The 20,493-nt window shown below is 41.9% G+C and overlaps 1 protein-coding gene across 2 annotated transcripts in view; it reads right to left on the bottom strand.

Annotated features, from left to right (window-relative positions):
• Nucleotides 1-27: 27 nt before the first annotated feature.
• HTR2C (5-hydroxytryptamine receptor 2C) overlaps nt 28-20,493 on the bottom strand; it is a 35,945-nt gene continuing 15,479 nt past the window's right edge. The window contains exons 2-3 of one of the 2 annotated variants that reach the window (XM_008501678.2): nt 10,765-10,965; nt 210-1,066 (exon numbers count right to left, since the gene is read on the bottom strand). In XM_008501678.2, coding sequence (XP_008499900.1) covers nt 234-1,066; nt 10,765-10,965 — 1,034 coding nt within the window. In that variant the 3' untranslated portion in view covers nt 210-233. Of the gene's footprint in view, nt 1,067-10,764; nt 10,966-20,493 lie in introns of both variants that reach the window. The other variant, XM_030449156.1, reaches the window with a different exon arrangement.

Below are 20,493 nucleotides of genomic sequence, written 5' to 3'. Positions count from 1 at the left end.
TTAACTGTAAATATAGAACCTTGAACTTCACTGCAGTATAGTAATATATATACAATTTTAAGTAGTGGACTGGAAAGACAACTCTTTTTTTCTTAAAAAAAACAAATAAACAAAACCAAAAAAACCCCCTTTTTTCAGAATGCAATATATACATTGTCTTTGACCAACACATATTTTTACACAATATATTTTGGCTACAGATACACCAGAGCAAAAGGCTGTGTGAGAGACCTTTACACACAGCTCACTCTTTCACTTACAACATTACAGCTGTTTATAGAGAGCTCTGAAGTCCCGGGTTGCATTTCAAAGCCCTCCTCTGCTTCATCTAGTTCCGTGCTATTGAGTTCATTGCCATTTCGATAACTAGTTAAAGTCAGATCTTTCCCATATAAAGCTGTTGAAGTAACATTCAGACACTGATTCTGCCGTGGTGCTGATTTTTTACTGGTCTTGTATTGGCAACAGATATAATTGGAAAAAGCCCTGCGGTAGGTTTTATTGAAGAGTGTGTATACAAGGGGATTAATTCCAGAGCAAACGTACCCCACCCAAACAAACACATCAAGGAGTTCACTCAAGAGGTCTTTATCGCAGGCTTCCTTGCAAAGGACAGACATGACATTAGTGATGAAAAATGGACACCACATGATGAGGAACAAAAAGAAGACGATGCCCAGGACCTTGGAGGCTCTTCGCTCGTTGTTAATGGACTGCATAGTACCTTTCCGAAAAAGCACTGCCTCCTTGTTTACAGGAGAGTTCAAGTGAGATGCCCCCTCGTGATTGTGAAGCATTGAAATGTTCTCTGCGTTGTTTTCCTTCTTGAGGCAGTTTACGCTGCTCCTCCTTTGCTTGGGGACCTCTCCACACATGAACACCGTTGCCTGTCTCTGCAGCACCTGGACAGTCAGGCAGTATGTGATCACCATGATGATGAGAGGGATGAAGAACGCCATGAAGGATCCAATGAGGACAAAGTTCTCATCGTTGAGGACACAGGTCCCATTTACAAACACCCTGGAATCATCTTGCAAACCGATGACTGGAATGGGCATGGATATCCCTAGAAAAATGAAAGAAAAAAAGAAGAGACAGTTATCTGGATGGACAGGGGTCCAAAGAAGCAGCAGAGATGATGCAGATCCTGCATGCATTCAGTCCACTGCTTAAAGTTGTTCAAATGAGAAGTTACTGCTCCCAGATGGAAGGGAAAACTTCATGTAACAACACTCCTGAGAGCACATCTCCAGGGCACCAACACCATGTACTGGGAAACATGGCAGCTTTGCTGTGCTCCACAGCTGACACTGTGAATGCAGTGTAACTTTATAAAGTTCTTTTCCTAGCATCAGTTGTGATTTGTGGATGCAGAATAGGCAATCATTACACTGCTCTGTTCCAGCTGGCTACTCTGCACCTGCCAGTTTGGAAGGGGGTTGAAATCCTTGATATAAGGTAGTTAGTAGCAAACTTTAAAGCAGAAAATTATCAAAAAGCTAAAGAATTACAGCTATGAAGACTTAGAAGCAAATTTCTTAAAGACATTTAAATAATCCTGATAGAAAATGGCCACTTTTGCTATGGCATCACAGCCACAGGAAAGAAAAGCTCTTGGCTTTCTGTGTCCTTGCAAGCACACAGTCTTAGCAAGCTCCTTCTGCTCAGGCATTTCAACCATAAGGAGTGTGAAACTAAGAAGTATCACAGAGACCCTTGCTTGAACTCATACAGAGGGCAGTTACATAGTGAACTGAACAGGATGCAGCATGCATCTGCCCAATTCCTAACCCTCTAGTTTGAAAATAAATCTAAAAGCTGGAACAACAGACAAAGTGAGAGTCAGAAAGATATAACTAAAATGGTAATCAGATTGACCTTACATTCTGAAATCAGAACCCCAACTATAAACTCTTTGGCTGAAAGGAAGAAAACTTTAAATGATTCAATCACAGTAATAACTAGAGCACAGCTTCCAGCTGTCCCTGAGCACTAAGCAGACAAATAAGCCTTGAGAATCACTGCACTTCCCAAGTCAGTTTCTCTTGTATCCTGGTGGCATAGTTGTGGGCTTGCAGACAAGTGAGATGAAGAACATTTTGGATCACAGAATGATAGAACCCTTTTTCCTCTTCAGTATCACCCAGCACAGCTTTTTTGTCCAGGATTTCAGGATATCAAGCCTTTCTGAAGCAGAAGCAGAAGTTCTGCATGGAGAGTACCTGCAGATGGCTGTGTCCATGCTGCCCATCACATGGACAGACAGACTGGCTGTGAAACCTGCAGCATGACTACCCAGCACTGCACATAGTAACCTGGAGCCAGCCTAGCTGTTGGTTTGTCCCTCACAAAGTGAAAGAATGAAAGAATGAAGGAATTTTGTATAGCTCTAATTAAGATGCATTGACAATGTCCTCCAACACTGGATTTGATGGGTGGACTGTTCAGTAGATAAGAAATTGGCTGGATGGACACATCCAGAGGGTCAAGATGGAGACCAGTTGAAAGTGGTGTCCCTTAGAGGTCCGTACTGGGACCTGTACTGTTTAATATTTTTATCAACAATATGGACAGTGGGATCAAATGCACCATCAGCAAGTCTGCAGATCACACCAAGCTGAGTGGTGATGTCTATAAACCAGAGGGATGGGATGTTATCCAGAAGGACCTGGACAAACTGGAGAGGTGGGCCCAGATAAATGTCATGAAGTTCAACAAGACCAAGTGTAGGGTTCTGCACATGGGTTGGAACAACCCACAGTATCAGTACAGGCTTGGGGATGAGGTTCTAGAAAGCAGCCCTGCAGAAAAGGACTTGGAGGTGCTGGTGGACAAAAAGATGGACATGAGCCAACAGTGTGTGCTTACAGCCCAGAAAGACAGTCACATCATGGGCTGCATCAAAAGGAGCATGGCCAGAAGATCAAGAGAGGTGATTCTGTCACTCTACTCTGCTCTGGTAAGACCTCAGCTGGAGTATTGCATCCAGCTCTGGAACCCTCAGTAGAGGGTGGGCACAGACCTGATGGAGTGGGTCCAGAGGAGAGCTACGAAAATGATCAGGGGGCTGGAACACTTCTTATATTAATAAAGGCTGAGGGAGTTGAGGTTGTTGAGCCTGGAGAAGAGAAGACTCTGGGCAGACCTAATAGTGACCTTTCAGTACCTGAAGGGGACCTACAGGAAGGCTGGAGAGGGACTGTTTGCAGGGGTCTGGAGCAAGTAGAAGAGTAGAGTAGAGAAGAGTAGATTTAGACTGGATGTTAGAGGAAAAAGCCTTTACCATGAGGGTAGTGGAAAAATGGAACAGGTTGCCCAGGGAGGAAGCTGAGGCCTCATCCCTGGAGATATTCAAGGTGAGACTTGAAGAGGCTCTGAGCAACCTGATCTAGTTGAGGATGTCCCTGCATACTGCAGGTGTGTTGGACTGGATGGCTTTTAGACATCCCTTCCAACACAAATTATTCTATGATTCTGTGATTCTCCACATGTTAATGTTTAACAGTTTAGCCCTGGCCAAGGCAGTTCCCTCCTTTCTGGTATCTCAATCCCTTTTACCTTGCCTGTGCCAAATCCCTGTGACTGATATAACCTTCATCCCATCACACTCTCATTAAAGACATCTTTCTAATGCCTTGGTTCCATCAGACCACAGACATTCAGGAAGTGGTGGGAGGTGGACAAAGAAGTCTATATACAAAGAAGAAACCTGAATTAAATCAGTGACATTAGACTGAGATTACATTTGAATAGATAATTGCATGCTTTAGAGCCCTCTATAATACATATCCTTTGAAACAGAACTCTAAAATGAATACAGGTTCATTCATTAATTCAGTGTTGCTGCTTTAGTCAAGGGAAATGAGATTAGGTTTAAAGTTATCTTCATGGTCACACACATAAAGTACATTTGAGAGGAATAACCTAGTTCTGGGATACGAGGAATATACAAACCAACAGCATTGATGTCATCTGAAAACTCTGCATCAGCATGATACACCTCAGCACTGATGATAGGAAATGAGGAGGTAGGTGCTGTAATGGAAAAGTGTCCCTTACTTCTCATAACAAATTGCAATTTCAAACTGAGAAAGCCTAGAAGAGACACAGCACCAGATCTTTATTTGCTCTTTCCTCTAATCCAGAAAAATCCTATTGTCAACAGCAGTAGGAAGAAAGATGTCTGTGGAGGAGCTACCAACACACATTAATTCAGCTGCCAGCTACCCTACAGCACTGCTGAATGGGCCACATTACTCTCATCTCAAATGTTTTCTTTGACCTCCCGTTTCTCCTTTGTAACTCATTCTTTAACACAAGATTTATCATTAATACACCCCATAATCCAGGCCTAAAGGGAACTAAATTTGGCAGCAGGGCCTAACTACACCACCTCAGGAGTGAGAAGTAAAGTGTGGAAGGTCTGAGATACCCCAGAGGAGTTTCCTTTAGGGGGAATTACTGGAAAAGTGCTACTGCCACAATCCCAAAGGCAGAAATCCCTGTTTGCAGATACAGCACACACCCTGGCCTTGATTTCAGCAGGATTACCCTGATCAGTACCTGCTGTGCTTACCATTAAACATTCCCATGGCACCTGAATATGGGTAAAGGTGAATTACTTGATTTCAGTTGTTTGAACAAGCATGAAAAGACATTCAGCTCCACTTGACCCAAGTAACCCACAGCACTAACACTACAGATTTAAGCATTCATAATTTAAGAACTAAGGTCAGTTGGTCAGAGAAAGCCAAACTCAGTGCAAGGATGGTGAATGCCAATTCAGATGAGGATCTGAAGCCACTGGTGTCCGTCTTTCCTGCTGTTCAGCTCTCTCAGTCCAAGTGCAGAGTATTTTGTGAGCTTTTGCCTTGGACCCAAGTTGTCAACAAAGTTGACAGGCTGATCCAGTAAAATGAGGCATTTTCCAGTTGTGTCAAATAGTACCTTTTATTTAAGGCACCAGTGAATTCCCAAAGAGAGGCAGCATTGCTCCAAAAACTTGCAAAGTTTATTTTGCTTTGCAAGCTTACTGAATATCACACTTTGCTCTTCAGAGGAAACTTGGTCATCTTGCTTGATGTCTGTGCAATGTCTGGGGCAACTGGTTTTATTCCAGTAAGAAGAAGCAGCCCATGACCACCAGCCAGCAAGCCATGAACAGGTCCCTGCTGGAGTCAGCACTGGGAGCTCTGTGCCCCCTCTGCCAAGCAGCGCCTTGAGCTCCTATTCCCCCCAGCTCTTCACAAGGAAGTGAATGTGATTTTTATCTCTTTTCTCCTTTAGCTTCTGTCTGACAGAGTAATAGAAAGCAAGTCAGACAGGGTTTCTCTAGATTAGAAAACCAATTACAGTTGTTGTCCTAACTGCTTCTTGTCAGCTTTAAAAATGTTCCTAAGCCAGCAGAATTGTTCAGCAAATGGGGCTGAGATGGTGCTGTGGACACAGTAACAGATGCTTTTCACAGATTCTGTTAGTAAAACAAACCCCAGCTGACTACAAATACATGTTTGTAAAACATTTACTAGCTTGCTCTAGAGAAAAAGCCAGTTAAAAAGTCCAAACTGACGTTCACAGAATTTAGACTTAGGTGAAAAAAATAACGTTTCTATGTTCGTCTGTGGAAGTTCATGTGACTGCTAAGAGATTACTGGAAAGATGGAGTTCTTGAGGGTTATTTTCACTTAGAAACAAAATAATTTCTATTCTTTCTCACAGCATTTTTATTCACGAAGATATTTCCTCCAGGAACAGCCTCATTAAAGGCAATGAAGACCCATGAATGAGTTTAATTTTTGTTTCCATGCATGAGACTCTCAGAGCTGAACACAAGAAGGGTCACATTTTGCTGCAGGTACATGGGCTTGGGAAGGCCAGGGGTCACCTCTCCTGATGTCAGTACTAGATTCAAAGTCAGCTGTGGTCCAAGGCAAAGGCTTTCCTGATGCAGACGGGCTTTGGACCTCACTAACATTTTCCTGGCATTTAGATACAATTTTTTTTAAAAAAAGAAAGGCAAAACGAGCTGTGTGCCAAACATGCCTATGTGTGCCACAAAAGCAGTGTACAGTGCAAAACCAAGAACGCCACTGCCCATGCTAAACACCACATATTTATATCTATATTTAACCTCATATTTATTATTATACAAAATAAACGTGGGTTACAACTTTAAGAGACATTCACCTCAATGTTAGCAGCTGCTGTGCTGGGCATTAGCACCAGAGTCTGCCTTCTCAACACTATTTATTTCTTTAAGCTGAGCAACTGGTATCTCTGCTCAGTCTCTTAGAAGAAATAGAAATTGAGTCCTCTAAGCATGGGTCAAGGGTACCCATCCTAACTAACAGGGCAGAATGGTGAGCACTTGGCAGTGACTGAAGCCTTCAGCTCTGGCTTGGAGGTCACCACCATCCCCCCTGTGACTGACACCTCCCCTCATGGGTGCTACTGAAGGGAGAGGTTGCTCTAAAGACCTCAGGCTATGGGAAGTGCTTACATTTCTTGCATGGGACAGGGAGAGGTGGGATACCTTCATGCTGAGATGCAGAAAGCTGCAAAAGAGCTGCATAACATCAGGGAGGTAGAAAAGGAGATGGCTGGATCCAGGTCCAGACCACTGGAATCACAGTCTATGGACACACAGCAAAAAACTCCCCTGCCAGCACACAGAGAAAGGAGGGAGCTCAACAGTGCAGAATGGAAGATTTCAAGGGTGAAAAGCAGCAGGAGGAAGAGGCTTCCCTCAAATTCCAAGGTGCCTCTGCAGAACCACTTCACAGTTCCACAGACAGAAGATGAAATAAAACCAGGCTGTATCAGGGAAGTCGTTGGAGCTGAACAAAGCAGCTGGATCCACTCAAAGGATATAAACAAGCAGAAACAAGAAAAAGCTACATGTGATTTTTGGTGGGAGATTCTCTTCTGAGAGGTATAGAGGCACCCATCTGATGACATGACTCACTCTCTAGAGAGATCTGTTGTTTACCAGGGCCTCAGATCAGGGACATCACTGAAAGAATATCTAAACTTGTACATCTCACCAATTATCATCCACTCCTGCTGTTTCAAGTGGGTACCAGTGATAAAGCCAGGAGCAATTTGAAGACCATGAAGAAGGATTACATAGCCCTGGGAGTGATGGTGAAGGACTCAGAAGTGCAGACAGCCTTTTCATCAATCCTCCTGGTCGATGGGAAGGGGCTTGAAAGGGCAAATCAGACATGGAAAACCAATAAATGGTTATGGGAGTGGTGCCAAAGCCAGGGCTCTGGGGTCCTTGGAACATGGTACTCACTTTGAGAAACCTTGTCTCAAAGGTCTTGCATCTTTGGCAACAGGCTTGCCAATCTAGTTTCTGATGCCTGCAAATTGCCTGCACATTTCTCTAACAATAACTAAGAGACAGTGAGAAGTAAAGCTCAACAGACTTTGTTGCCTCCTGAATTGCATCATGAAAGAAAAGAGACCAGGTTCAGGAAGCAAAGCTCTTCACAGGTACATGGAAGATCTTGTGCTTTTGAAGTGTTGAAAACCACAGAATTTCCATATATTCCTCCTATGTCAGCAGACTAATTGCAGCTCATTTCATGTGCTAGTATAGCAACAATGCACCTCCAGGGCTTGATTAGTTCTACGTTTATCTAACTGCTCTAATAAAACAACACTGCCAACCTTTTATTGGTTTAAAGTCAAAGATAAAAGGGAGACGAACTTTGAAGGATCTCCCTGCCCCCCAAGGAGCACAACTGCAATCAGAGGAGTATAATTACTGACTGTACTTTAACAAGCTGCAGACCTTTACTTAACCTTGCAAGAGCACTTAATAGCCTGAGCCCAGATGGAAAACTCGAAAAGTATAAGACAGAATAAATAAACTCTTTTCCCACTCACCCTTCTACTTGGCTAAATTATTTCTCTTGGTTTGCTCAGATACATTTTTCTCACGGTGCATTTGCACAAGGAGGATGATCCTATTCACAACAGACCTGAAACCAGGGCTAGGCTTCCCCAAGAAATCAAAAAGTGATGCCTGAACTGATGCTCAGTAGCAATAAGCTCAATCGAGGGACACTAGTATCTCCCTTGCCCCTGAGAACCCACATAGTGGGATGGTGAATCCATTTCTGTGAAAAACACTTCCCAGACTATCACCATCTGTTGTGGCAAAACATTTATTTCACTGACATCTGATGACAAAATCAAGCCAATTCAGGCACCTGTGACTGAAATCTGGAGGTAGCTTCCTTGCTAAAAATCAGCTTTCTGCTGCTATGCTCTTCCTCACCATTATAACTCTTTCTGATGCCCCAGGGAGATCAATACCCCTCTTGGGAATCAAGGTATGAACACTCAGACAAAAGAATGTATTTAGAGAAAAAATCCTTCTAGTCAATTCACACAAATGGGAAACAGAGGCAGACTAAGCCTTAGTGTCATGCTCCAGGCCACAAAGCAGGTGTTTCTGTCTAAGCCACAACCAGAAGAGAGGCCTGAAAAAGTTTTATGAGCACAAACCTGCTCTGTGTCTCCACCAGAAGCAAGCAGTAGCCTGGCTTGCAATACTAATGTCACCTCTGCACTGTCTGTGATGCACTTTAATCTGGAAAAAAGAGGGCTTCAGAAAAACCAATGCACAAAGCAACTGTCAGCCGACAGGAGGACTCTGTTTTGTTTCCCTGCTTAAAACCTAATTATAGGTTTAGGCTTGAGCAACCTGCCACATTCATAGCCAAATGAGCAGAGAACCTGTTATGTAGTTTGCTGTCAGCATTAATATTTCAGAAAAATAAAATGCAAAGGCTACTAAATTAAGAAAAATTACATGCTTTTTACAACTTATTTTAAATTCTAATTTAGGAACTAATTCATGATCCTTTATATAGGATGCATTTAAGTCTATTCTGTCCAACTGAAGGAGCTGCTTTGAATTTAATACTTAATCATGTATATATATATATACAGAAATTCTTTCTTGAGACTTAATATTGAAGGAAGGGTGAATTTACTTAACCTAGTTCATCCTCTTGAAAATTGCATGGGATTTTAAAAGGCCTTTCCAAGTGACATGTAGGTAAGAACCAGAAGAAAGCAAGAATATACTTTGGATGAGTTCTCTTCCATTCCATGTACAGTGTATTCCTGTGTTTGTCACATTTCTAAATTCAATTTTCAAGTAAAAACAGTTATAGTAAAATAAGCTAGATACATATAAAGTGTACATTTCTTTACTCATTTAATACAACCTTCTGGAGAAAGCCTGGGTAAATGGATAAGCTCCATCATATGCACTGGGGAGGGTGGAAATCCAAAAGCATTTCAGTGCCCTGAACAGACACTCTGGGGAGTATCTATTCTGCCTGGATCTTCAAAAAAAGGGATGCAAGCAGAGACACCTCTGGGCCAGCTGTATCTGCATTAAAAAGAACAAACAAAACATAAACCAAGCCCAGGTATGCTGGACACCCTCTCAGATAGGATCCCAGCAAAGGGGGGGCCATGCAGGTATAACTATAAAGCACCTCCCTTCCCAGTCTGAGGAGAGAAGTGCTGTCTGGGGCAGTGCCCCAAAGCATCAGGCACTACAGACATCCCCCTGAGCAACTGCTCACAGCTTCTTCCTAAAGATTCTTGGATGCTGGGGAATAAATGCAGCACCTTTTGCCTTATTGAAGGTTGATAAGCCATGTGCCTGCAAAAGAAAAGTGCCATTCTATCTACTCTCCAAGTTATTCCTTTTAATGTTATTTCACCTATTTCACATTAAAATTGCAGACTTGTTAAACATCACCCAAGACAGATGGGCACTGGTGAGGTGTTTGCACCCTACATCAAGCACCAGAGATGTTTATAGCTATCTGTTGGACTCTCTCTAGTAGATCCCTGTCTCTCTTGAACTCAGGATACAAAAAAAAAACCACTGGATACAGATTCCAGGTGTGGTCTCACCAGGGCAGAGTAGAGAGGAAGGAGAACCTCCCTAGATCTGCTGAACCTTCCTAGATCTTCCCGATGCATCCCAGGATACCACTGGCCCTCTTGGCCACAAGGGCACATTTTTGACCCATGGAGAATATACTGTGCACTATACATTATTATCAGTGCTCCTGATACTACAGTCAACGTTCTATATTTTTTCCTTTTCTTATTTTACTGCTGCTTTACTTATCAAATTTTATCAAAGTGTTATGAAAGTGTCTACTCCTCATTTACTATGGCTTCAAATTTGCTAGCTCAGTGCTAGCAGCAATCCAACCATTGTCAGAGTATAATACAGGCTATAAAGCCTTCACAAGAGCAGTAAACACCTCTTGTTAGCCTGCCTTCACTTCTGTGCTGCTTCACTTAAACTGTTACCAGAATTTGAGCAAATTTACCTGCAGAGACTGCAGTGTAGCCCTGACATCTGTACTGACTGGGTTTTTCTTCCAGAGACTTTGCGAGTGCTATTTCCTGCTTTGTTTACACAGCAGTTTTATAGTACCATTTGTCTGTGTTATTGCCATTATTGGAATATTGATATGTACACAGCAGCAAAGCTTCAGCACTGGAAGTGGTGGTATTTTGAAAAAAACAAGTGCTTGTTTTGGTCACTGACCAACTGCATGGACATTCTTCCGCTTCCCAGAAATCATCTGTGACATTCAGGTGTGCGTTCAGGCCAGGCAAATGAATTGAAGGATCCTCTTAAAAATCCTAAATGGAAATGGGAGTAACACTATTATTCATTAACACACGGTTAAGGTTTTGAGCCGCATTGCTTACCTATGGATATGGTCCAAACTGCAGCAATTTTCATAATGGCCTTGGTGCGGGAATTGAAGCGGCTGTGCTCAATGGGATTGCGTATTGCTACGTACCGATCAAGAGAGATGGCACAGAGATGCATAATAGATGCAGTTGAAAAGAGCACATCTAGGGAAATCCATATAGGGCACAACTGTTTAGGCAAAGGCCAAGCATAATCTGAAACATAGAGAGAAAAGAAATGAAAGGAAAAAAAAAAAAAAAGAAGAAAAAAAAAAAAGGAAAGAAAAGAAAATAATTCGGGAAGCTAGGCTATAATTGCTGAGAAACCTTTGGGATATTTTAACTCTGTGGGAAGTGCATGAGGAGCACACAAAGAAACCTCTGATGGGGCCTCTCTCTGGGCAGTCCCTGGCTCCAAACATTTCATAAACTCATAGCAGTTCCCACTCTACTGCTTAGCATGACCAGTAGCTAAAGGCAAAGGAAAATTGAATTGATAGTGCATCTATGTGAGCATTCTAGCTGTTTGACTCTCTTAACCTTTCCCCCATACCTTACCAAAATTAAACATTAATTTCTAAGTGTCTAAAGACATTCTTTAAATTGATTGCATAGCGCTATGTGGCAGTAACTTCACTCAGATCCTTTCTAAAGCTCTCTTGAGGTGTACTTCTGAGTTTTTGTCTGCCAAGAGGAAAGGTAGCAGACAGTTTTTCTATGCAGTCTAACAACTAGCTAAATGACATTACTCCACCTAAATATTCTCCCCAGGCAGTGTGCCTTAATAACAAAGGAATATTGGCTTCCTTACTGGGACTGAGTTGTTGAAATATGAAAACTTCTTTGAAGGTAGACAGAGTTGAGTATTATTCTTTACAGAAACAAGTAAGCCAGAAAACTGAACAGACTAGATAGAGACATCTGACAGCAGCTGGCATGCAACTACTTTGGATGCCTGCATTATTAATCAGTTTACTCAGTGCTGAAGTGCAGATTGAGAATTGTCATGGTTTAACACTGAGCCAGCAACTAACCAAATGACAGACACTCTCTATAAATCTCCCTCCCCTCAATGGTAAAGAAAGGAGAGTTAATAAGGGAGAGAGATTTATGGGTTGGAAGTTAAACTACACAGCTTTAATGAAACGGCAATGATAAAAATGAAAAATTATTAAATGTATAATTATATACAGAAAACTGTACCACATTCCTCCTCCCTAGTAATGCTCACATCACCACTGAGGCTGCAGGGCAGCCCTGGGAAAGTCCAGGCTGGACTCCTGGAATCAGCAGCAGTTGGGAGCTGGAGACAGGAACACAGGGATTCAGGCTGGCATGGATCAGGACCACAGGCAGAGGAACGGATGGAATCCTCCCAGGATGCCAAAGCAAACTGGGACAGGAGAAGAAGGGCAAAGGGAAGAGTGAAGGGTGAAGGCACAGGGGTTTGCCCCTTGTGATCCCTCAAATTTATACCAAGTATCATGCGTATGGGATGGAATACTCTGTTTGGTCAATTTTGGTCACTTGTATTGTCTACTCCTGACTAAAGGAGGGTTGCAGGTGTGACTCCTTTAATCCCTTTCTTTTCCAGAGCACAAGATGTTCCTCAGACTGAGCAGTGTCCTTGGTTCTGTATAACTATAGCCATAACTATAAATATCAAGTGTTTTCAGTCCTGAAAGCAGACAATGACTGAGAAACTTGCTCTGAATTTCAGCAAGTCCAGCTTCTTATGAGACTTAACTGAAAGCAAAATCACAATACAGAAAATCAGCTTTATCCTGGTCCAAACCAGGACAAGAATAAAAGTGACCCAGAAAGATCCTCAGGGGGCACTGGAATTTAAATTAAAGCTCAGAGGAAATTGATTTGTGAATCATACTCCCATGTTAATCCCCATAATGTATTGCATGAGATCAATAACATGTCCTGCCAAGCCTCTAACACACTTATCAAAACAAAGCTACAGTATCTGTAGCAGCTGAAAACATGAGACATCAAAACAGTTGAATAATGAGATATTCTCGTCTCTCCATTCAGAATATGGATATCCAAGCAATCTTGAAGTTTACCCCAAGGATTAGAAACATTGCCTTGCAGAATCAATGTTGTGTTAAGAAAGATGGAGCTCCATCCTACTGATCTCTAATAGAAAGGGAGAAATGTTAGTCTCAGAAAGCATATGTTGAAACAAATAACCCAGCCAAGACAGACCCAGAACACCTCACATGCAAAAACATGAGATGAGATGAACTGAACCAGAACAAATTATTACAAGTTGTCCCAGCAAAGTCCAGGAACCTTTCACAAAGAGAACCACAGAGCAAGGTGAATACATTAACTCATTTTACCTGTGGGAAACTCACAGAAGAAGTACTCAGTAACTCACAAAACCCACACATCAAGACCTCAGTACTGGGAAGATAAACGATTTATTTCAGCAAGTTTGCAGCACCCCTACTAATGGACTGTAAGTAGACTAAAATCCAAAGCAGTAAGCATTTAGGAGGTCCTTATCAAAGGGAAATAAGTAATGCACTTTGTGGCTGGAGCATCAGTACTTTAGAAAGCACTTCTGCTGTACAAATGAATTGGACTTGGTTAAGTTATGAGTCAGCCCCTTTATGAAGCTCTGATCAAATTCTCCACCTCCTGCTCTCATTCATACTTTGCAATGGCTTTGAACACCGTTGCCATCAACTACAATTGAGCTCAGAGCTCCAGCTAAGCCAAGCTCTGATTGCTGGGTCTTTAATGATGCCTCAGTGAATACTCCAGGGAAGAACAAGTCTGATCTCCTTCAAGTGGTACTTCTGGTCTCTATACAGGCCCAGAATCTTGCTGCTAGCCTAAGCTAAAACACATTCTATCACGCTTCATCCCTTGCTCCTTCTACCTCTGAGCTGTTAGAGCCAGCTTGCTGTAATGAGCTATGAGCACAGACCTGAAGAAAAGTACCAGGGAATGTGCCCTGAGGGATGAAGCAGTCCCTGTGAATATCCATGGGGAAGTGGTGGTGACTGCCCCCCCCCCCCCCATCAGGCAGGGAGACAAGAAATCACAGGTGCCTCCCCAAAGACAGACCAGAGCCCCAGGCCCCCTGTGCATGGGAACCTCTCCAATTTGATCTGCACTGTGGGGTAAAATCTGGTTAGTGACATTTGCTAGATCTCAGAGAGGTTTCTACAGCAACCACATTTTCAGCATTATTAAATGATGAATAGCCTCTCAAACTTCTTCCCAGGGCACTACAGACCAATCAGTCCCACCTCTGTGCCAGGTAAAGTCACGGAGCAGATCCTCCTGCTACATGAAACACAACGAGGTGACTGGGGACAGCCAGCATGGCTTCACTGAGGGCCTGACAAATCTGGTGGCTCTCTATGACAGGTACAGCTCTGGTAGATATGGGAAGGGCAACTGGCATCATCTATCTGGATTTGTGCAAGGCATTTGACACTGTCCCACATTACATCCCTGTCTCTAAGATGGAGAGTGATGGATTTGATGGATGGACCACTCAGTAGATAAGGAGCTGGCTAGAAGGTCATGCTCAAAGAGTTGTGATCAGCAGCTAAATGTCCAGTTGGAGACCAGTGACAAATGGAGTTCCTCACTGGTCTGTTCTAGGTCCAGTGCTGTTTAACATCTTTTCAGTGACATGGATAATGGTATTGAGTGCACCTTCAACACGTTTGCTGATGACACCAAGCTGTGTGGTGCCATGGATTCACCTGAGTGAAGGATGCCACCCAGAGGGAGCTTAACAGGCTGGAGAAATGGGCCAGGATCAATTACATGAGATTCAACAAGTCCAAATGCAAGGAACAACCACAGGCAGAATTACAAGATGGGAACAGAGAGGGCTGAGAGTAGCCCTGAGAAGAAGGACTTGGGAAAGGACTTGGGTCTGTTGGTTGATGAGAAGCTCAGCATAAGCTGGCAGTGCCTTCATGCAGCCCAGAAGGCCAACTATACCCTCGGATGCATTAAGGAAATGGTCAGCAAATCAAGAGAAGTGATTCTCCTCTTTACTCTGCTCTTGTGAGACCCCACTTCAAGTTCTGAGTCCAGTTCTGATGTCCCCATCATAGGAAGGACATAGATCTGTTGGAACAAGTCCAGAGGACCTCCACAAAGATGATACAGGGGCTGGAGCACCTCTGCTACAAGGACAGCCTGAAGGAGCTGGGATTGATCAGCCTGAAGAACAGAAGACTCTGGGAGGGACCTTATAGCTGCCTTCCAATACCTTAATGGAAACCACAGGAAAGTTGGAGAGAGACTTTTCATGACAGTACAAGCAGAAGTGGATTTAAACTGAAGGAGAATAGGTTTAGACTGGATCTTAGAAAGAAGTTCTTCTGTACGAGGGTGGTGAGACTCTGGAACAGCTTTCCCAGAGAAGCTGTGGATGCCCCCTCCCTGGAGATCTTCAAGGTCAGGTTGGATGAGGCTTCAAGCAACCTTACCCTGTCTAGCTGAGAGGTGTCCCTGGCCATGGCAGAGAGGTTGGAGTGGGTGATCTCTAGGGTCCCTTCCAACCCAGGCCATTCTAGCACACTACAAATGGACTGGCTTGCTATATTTACGTTTTTAAAAATTACTGTTGTTTGTATGTATTTACTACTTCTGTAGGCCACCTGTCTCAGGATACCTCCTGGGAATACTCGGTCTAAAACTCAGGACAATTCTGGAATAATAGTAACAAGACACACCACAATGAGATGAAGAGTTATACAAAATCCATCCCTGTAGTTTCAGAAATTTTTCATAGCAAATTCACAGAAAGCTACAGAAACAGTTTATTTTCCAATCATAACAAAGGCTTCAGAACACATTTGTTCTGTTTAGCCACTGCTTTTCCATCTGTTGGGCTGGATAAAAGGGTAAAAGCCATCCTTCAAAATCATATGGGAAAACTAAGTGTTTATTTTGTCTTTTAGGCTCATTATGACATTTTATATGTGTGTATATATATATTTATATGAATATACATATATATATATACACACACACATATATACACACACATATATAATATATATATGCATATATATATATATGCATCTAGAAAAGCTGAAAAAAAGCAGAGCTGAGGTGCTGAATAAGAACCAGAGATCTTTATCTGTTCAAATACAGCCTCCTCAAATATTGTTCCTTGGCTTGGCCAAAAGCTAGAATATATGTAATATTTCTCCTTTTGGGGTTCTGATATTCACTGTATTTACATTTTCTTTTTACTACAAGCAGGTCTTGAATGAACTAAACTAAAATGGTAGGAAATCCTTATGTCTGAATGAATCTTAATCTTAGTACCAAGCAGAATTTCCCAGCAGTTAACATGTCAGTGTAGCACATGCTTGAAGCACCTTTTGGTCATTCTCTAGCTATCAGAGATCTATTCCAGGTCATACACTGATCTATTGCTCTCTGTAGTGCTCTTACTCATAGAAAGGACAGAAATGGAGCAGATGCCTCACCTAATTCCCTAAGAAATGATGATACAGCCTTTCAAAATGAGAAGAGTGCAATACTTGCAGTACTCACAATAAGGCACTTGCTCAGGTTTCCTTGCTGTAACTGGGAACAGAATGCAGAAGATGGGAAAGAGCAGTCCAGAAGATTTACCTAAAATCTGGCACTTTCTATTAGATTTCACACCTTTTGAAAATTCTTTCACATGTTTCAGGGATATCCACTGTTGTGCGCTGCAGAAAAAAAACCTACCCTTGCCTGTTGCTAGAAGCCTTTTTAACCCAACTGCACCATTAACATTATTACAACTGAAGCATTTTATACCTACCAGACTTCCCAATATTTTCTTTAAAGTTTCATAGCTGCCACAGGCTTTACAAAAGTAGAAAGTATAGAGTAGAAAACAATTACACACAGTTTTAACATTACTGCATTGCATTATCCCCAGGGGAATGAAAGAATTTAAATTATTCTCTTCTTTCTCTCTTATCTAGGAAGTATTTTTTACCCTGGAATACCACATCAGTAAATGAAAAGCTATGGTTTGGTTTTTTTTATTTTTTTTCTTAAGCCACTTCCTTCAGATTTACATCGACAAATGACTCAGAGACATTCATATCACCCTGACAGTCACACAAAGAGGTGCACTGAAAATCTCCTGAGAAGTACAGAATGTCTTGCATGACCCCCAGAGTCCTCAGTGATTACCAGCATGTCCACAGATAAAACCACATTCCTGCAGCCAAACTTCCAGGCTAGAGAAACAGCTTGTCTCGAGGGCAACACTGCCAGTGCTCTGGTTTTATCATCAGTACAGTTGAATTTAATATTTTTCTGACAGAGTGAAATCCTGGAAACTGGGTTACATGAGAAATTGGGTTTACTATGAGGTTTCTAGCCTGAATTTTTCTAAAGGAAAAAAGGCTGTCCTACAGCTATCTGGATCCCTTAAATAGCCCATTTTCTGGCACAGCCAAGCATGGGTATAATCTACACAAAAAGAATGAAAATTACTTTTAGGTATTTTAAACATAATCTTTTTAGGCATAATCTTATTTTAATAATACCTCCATCCCTAAAGTCACCCACCTCCAAGGGGTGACCACCCCTCACTGAGACTACACACTGCATTTTCTGTAGCCTGGGCTTTTAAATGCAAAGAGAGAGAAATGTGCACCAATCCCAATAAAGATATGCTTGACTAGAGTCACTCAAGCTCCACTTGTCAGGTAAAATAGTATAAAAATAGCCAATGTGGGAAAGGATGCCAGGGAATATACTATTGCAGGGACACCCCTGATCCCTGGGACCAGCCAACAGGCTGAGCCTCTCTTCCCCTCCATTAGGATGCCTTTGGGTAAGATTCTAACACACAAGTGCCCCTCTCCCTTTCTCTTCCCTTTAATTTTGTAGAGTATCTTTAACAGTATAAATCTCTACACTTGCAGTTTTGGCCAGGTTGCCCCCCTGGGAAATCTCTACAGAGCTCTCCTAGCTTAGGTATTTTGCACATGCTCCTTTTGCAGACAGTAAATTTTATCAACAGCAACCTAAAAGAAGCTTGCATGCTGCTCACATTTACAGAATGTTTAGTTTGGAGGAGACCTCCAAGATCATCCAGTCCAACCTTTGACCAACACCATAATCCAACTACTAAACCATGTCCTTGGACCAGGTCCAAACACCTTTTAAATGCCTCCAGGGATGGTGAATGGGGATAAATCCCCCCAGGGATGGCCTGGACCATTCCAATCAGACAACCCTCTCAGTGAAAAAAAAAATTTCCTAACATCCAGCCTAAACATCTAGCCTTGCTTTAATAAATCACACTAGAAACCTCGTTTCTTGTGACTGAATTCTAGCACCTGTCCATGATAATTTCTTCCAGTGTTAGTAGTCAGTAGTTTTTGTTGCTTTTGTTTCCCAGCCTACTAAAGGTGAATTGGCTGTCACTCAGAATCTAAGCCCAGCCACCCCCAGCTCCTCTAATATCTGAGGGTCAGCTGGATTGCAAGGGGGAGTTATTTTCTGCCAAGTTTCTTTACTCCCCTTTAATGCAACAGCATTATTCAGATTACAGCTGGCTGCTCAGCAGTTACCTGAGTGGGAAAAGAAGCCATTTGCTTGAACCTCGAGTTTTTAATATAAAGTTTAGACTAAGGACTAAATATGGAGTAAATTTTAGCCTAGTACTGGTTCTGGCGCTAGTGAGAGGACACAAAACCATACAGAGAGGATATATTTAGGTCTTTGCTTTGATTTTAGCATAACTCAGTGGCAATTCAGATGTCTGTACCATCCTAACAGCTGTCAGAAAGCCCACCTGTGATTAAACCTTTTTTTCAGACCAAGCTCCCTCCTGGAAATGCAGGTGGACAATGTGGCCTCCAAATCCTGATAAAATGTCTGATTTGAGAAAAAAGGCATAATACAGATTTCTTTCATTTGATGCAAAGGGTTCGATATTCAGAGAGCATAGGTCTGTCATCATTAATTAGTCAATGCTAGGAAGATGTCCAAATTATTAAGAAGTGACAATCTCACTACAAACTAGATTCTGCAGATTAGTAGCATTAACTTTGAGTGTACTGATCCAGGTGTTTCCAGGAGTTTTGTTAACCTGACACACCTTGCATGTCTAGTCAGTGTTTTTATCCCCCCCTGTGTGAGAGTAAGCAAAGATTTGACCAAAGCTGCACTGCCCCTCTCAGGAAACATGGGGCTACTGTACCCCTACTCACCCCACAGAGCCTATACACCCCCACAGCCTAATGCAGCATTATTTTAAATCAGCCCTTTACTCCAAGCAACTATTTTGTTATTTGGTGTGACACCCTGATTTGTTAAACCATATAATACGAGGTTAAGGTTTTGCATTATTGTAAGCATTTTGTAAGCATCTTCTTATTAATTAAAACTGCTCACTACTAACAGAACCTCCTATAAAAGACTTGAAGTTGGAATAAAATTTACTCTGAAATTATGGTCCTTTCATACTGCTGCATTTACAGTCTATAAAATGCCAGATTATTGTCAACTTGCTGCATGAGGACACAAGGCTCAGCTCAGCCCAGCTTTTTTTACAGACCCAAAGATTTAGAAGCACCTCAGACTATGCCAACACAAGTACCTCCATACTCACACCCTGGAATTCAGGTGACACCCAGTCAGCCACAAATAAAACAGGCACCAACATCAGCCCTGCCTGACGTTATGTCCCTCTCTGACAAATAATGCAGATATGCAGTTCCTGAATCCTGAGAAATAATCTGTACTGCAAACAGCCATGTGGGAGGTGATCCTGCTTCCCACACTAATGTGCTGGCATGCAGAAAATATTCCAGATAGGGAAGAACAGAGGCAAAGTGAAACTTAATGTATGACCACTACCTGGGTACAGTTGCACAACTCTTTTTTTGAGTTTTGCAGAAATTGTAGGCCTGTTATAAGATCCATTAACATGAAAGAAAAGTTTAATTTAATGTGGGTAAATGAAGTGTGAGCATACTGATACACTAAAAAGAATACTATTACCCAGAAAATTATAGTAGTCTCATGAGGTAGAAAAGGAAACTAAAGAAATGACATCTCGTGAAGCTATAACACTGAGTTTTTGATAAGTTGTTTTTGCTTTGTAATCAAATGTAATATTTTATTATCATAGTTGTACTATTATTAAAGTGTAATTTTGTGTTTGATTACAAATCAAAACCAGCAATAGCTGTGATAATTAAATAATGTGTTAATATACTCTAGCAAATTGTATTAAAATAAATGTTGCTGTAGATTTAACAAACGCAAATGAGTAATATGGACTACTAGTAGATAATGTAGTAGAACTAGTTACTCCCAAATTAACCCAATATGGACTAGGAAAAGGTTAGAAGAATATTGTGGAAAGTAGATAAAGCAAGATGTAAATGGTAAATTTAAAGGACTTCATCTTGGCAGCTGTTATTCCTATGCTCATGCTTGTCAACATCAACTCCCCATGCTATTTCAAACAAATAGCCTTGTTCTTCTGTCTTGGAGGGAGACAGTGAGGTAGATCTTACCAGGAGAGCCATGACTTTCAGCTTCTGCTGTGTTTAAATGCAATCTCTCCCCCTGTTCATCTAAGATCAGCTGACCAAAAGCAATTAAAAAAAGCTTAACAGGCAAATTCAAAATTTAAATAGTGGAATGAGATGTAGTTACCATTCAGAAAAAAACAAATGGAAGGAGGAAGCTCTGCTGCCTCCTAAATCTACTCAGTATTTGTAG

Source organism: Calypte anna, chromosome 4 (genome assembly GCF_003957555.1).
Source record: "Calypte anna isolate BGI_N300 chromosome 4, bCalAnn1_v1.p, whole genome shotgun sequence".
NCBI classification, from domain to species: domain Eukaryota; kingdom Metazoa; phylum Chordata; class Aves; order Apodiformes; family Trochilidae; genus Calypte; species Calypte anna.
Note: the sequence above shows the minus strand (reverse complement) of the source record. Positions and strands in the feature narration are given on the sequence as shown.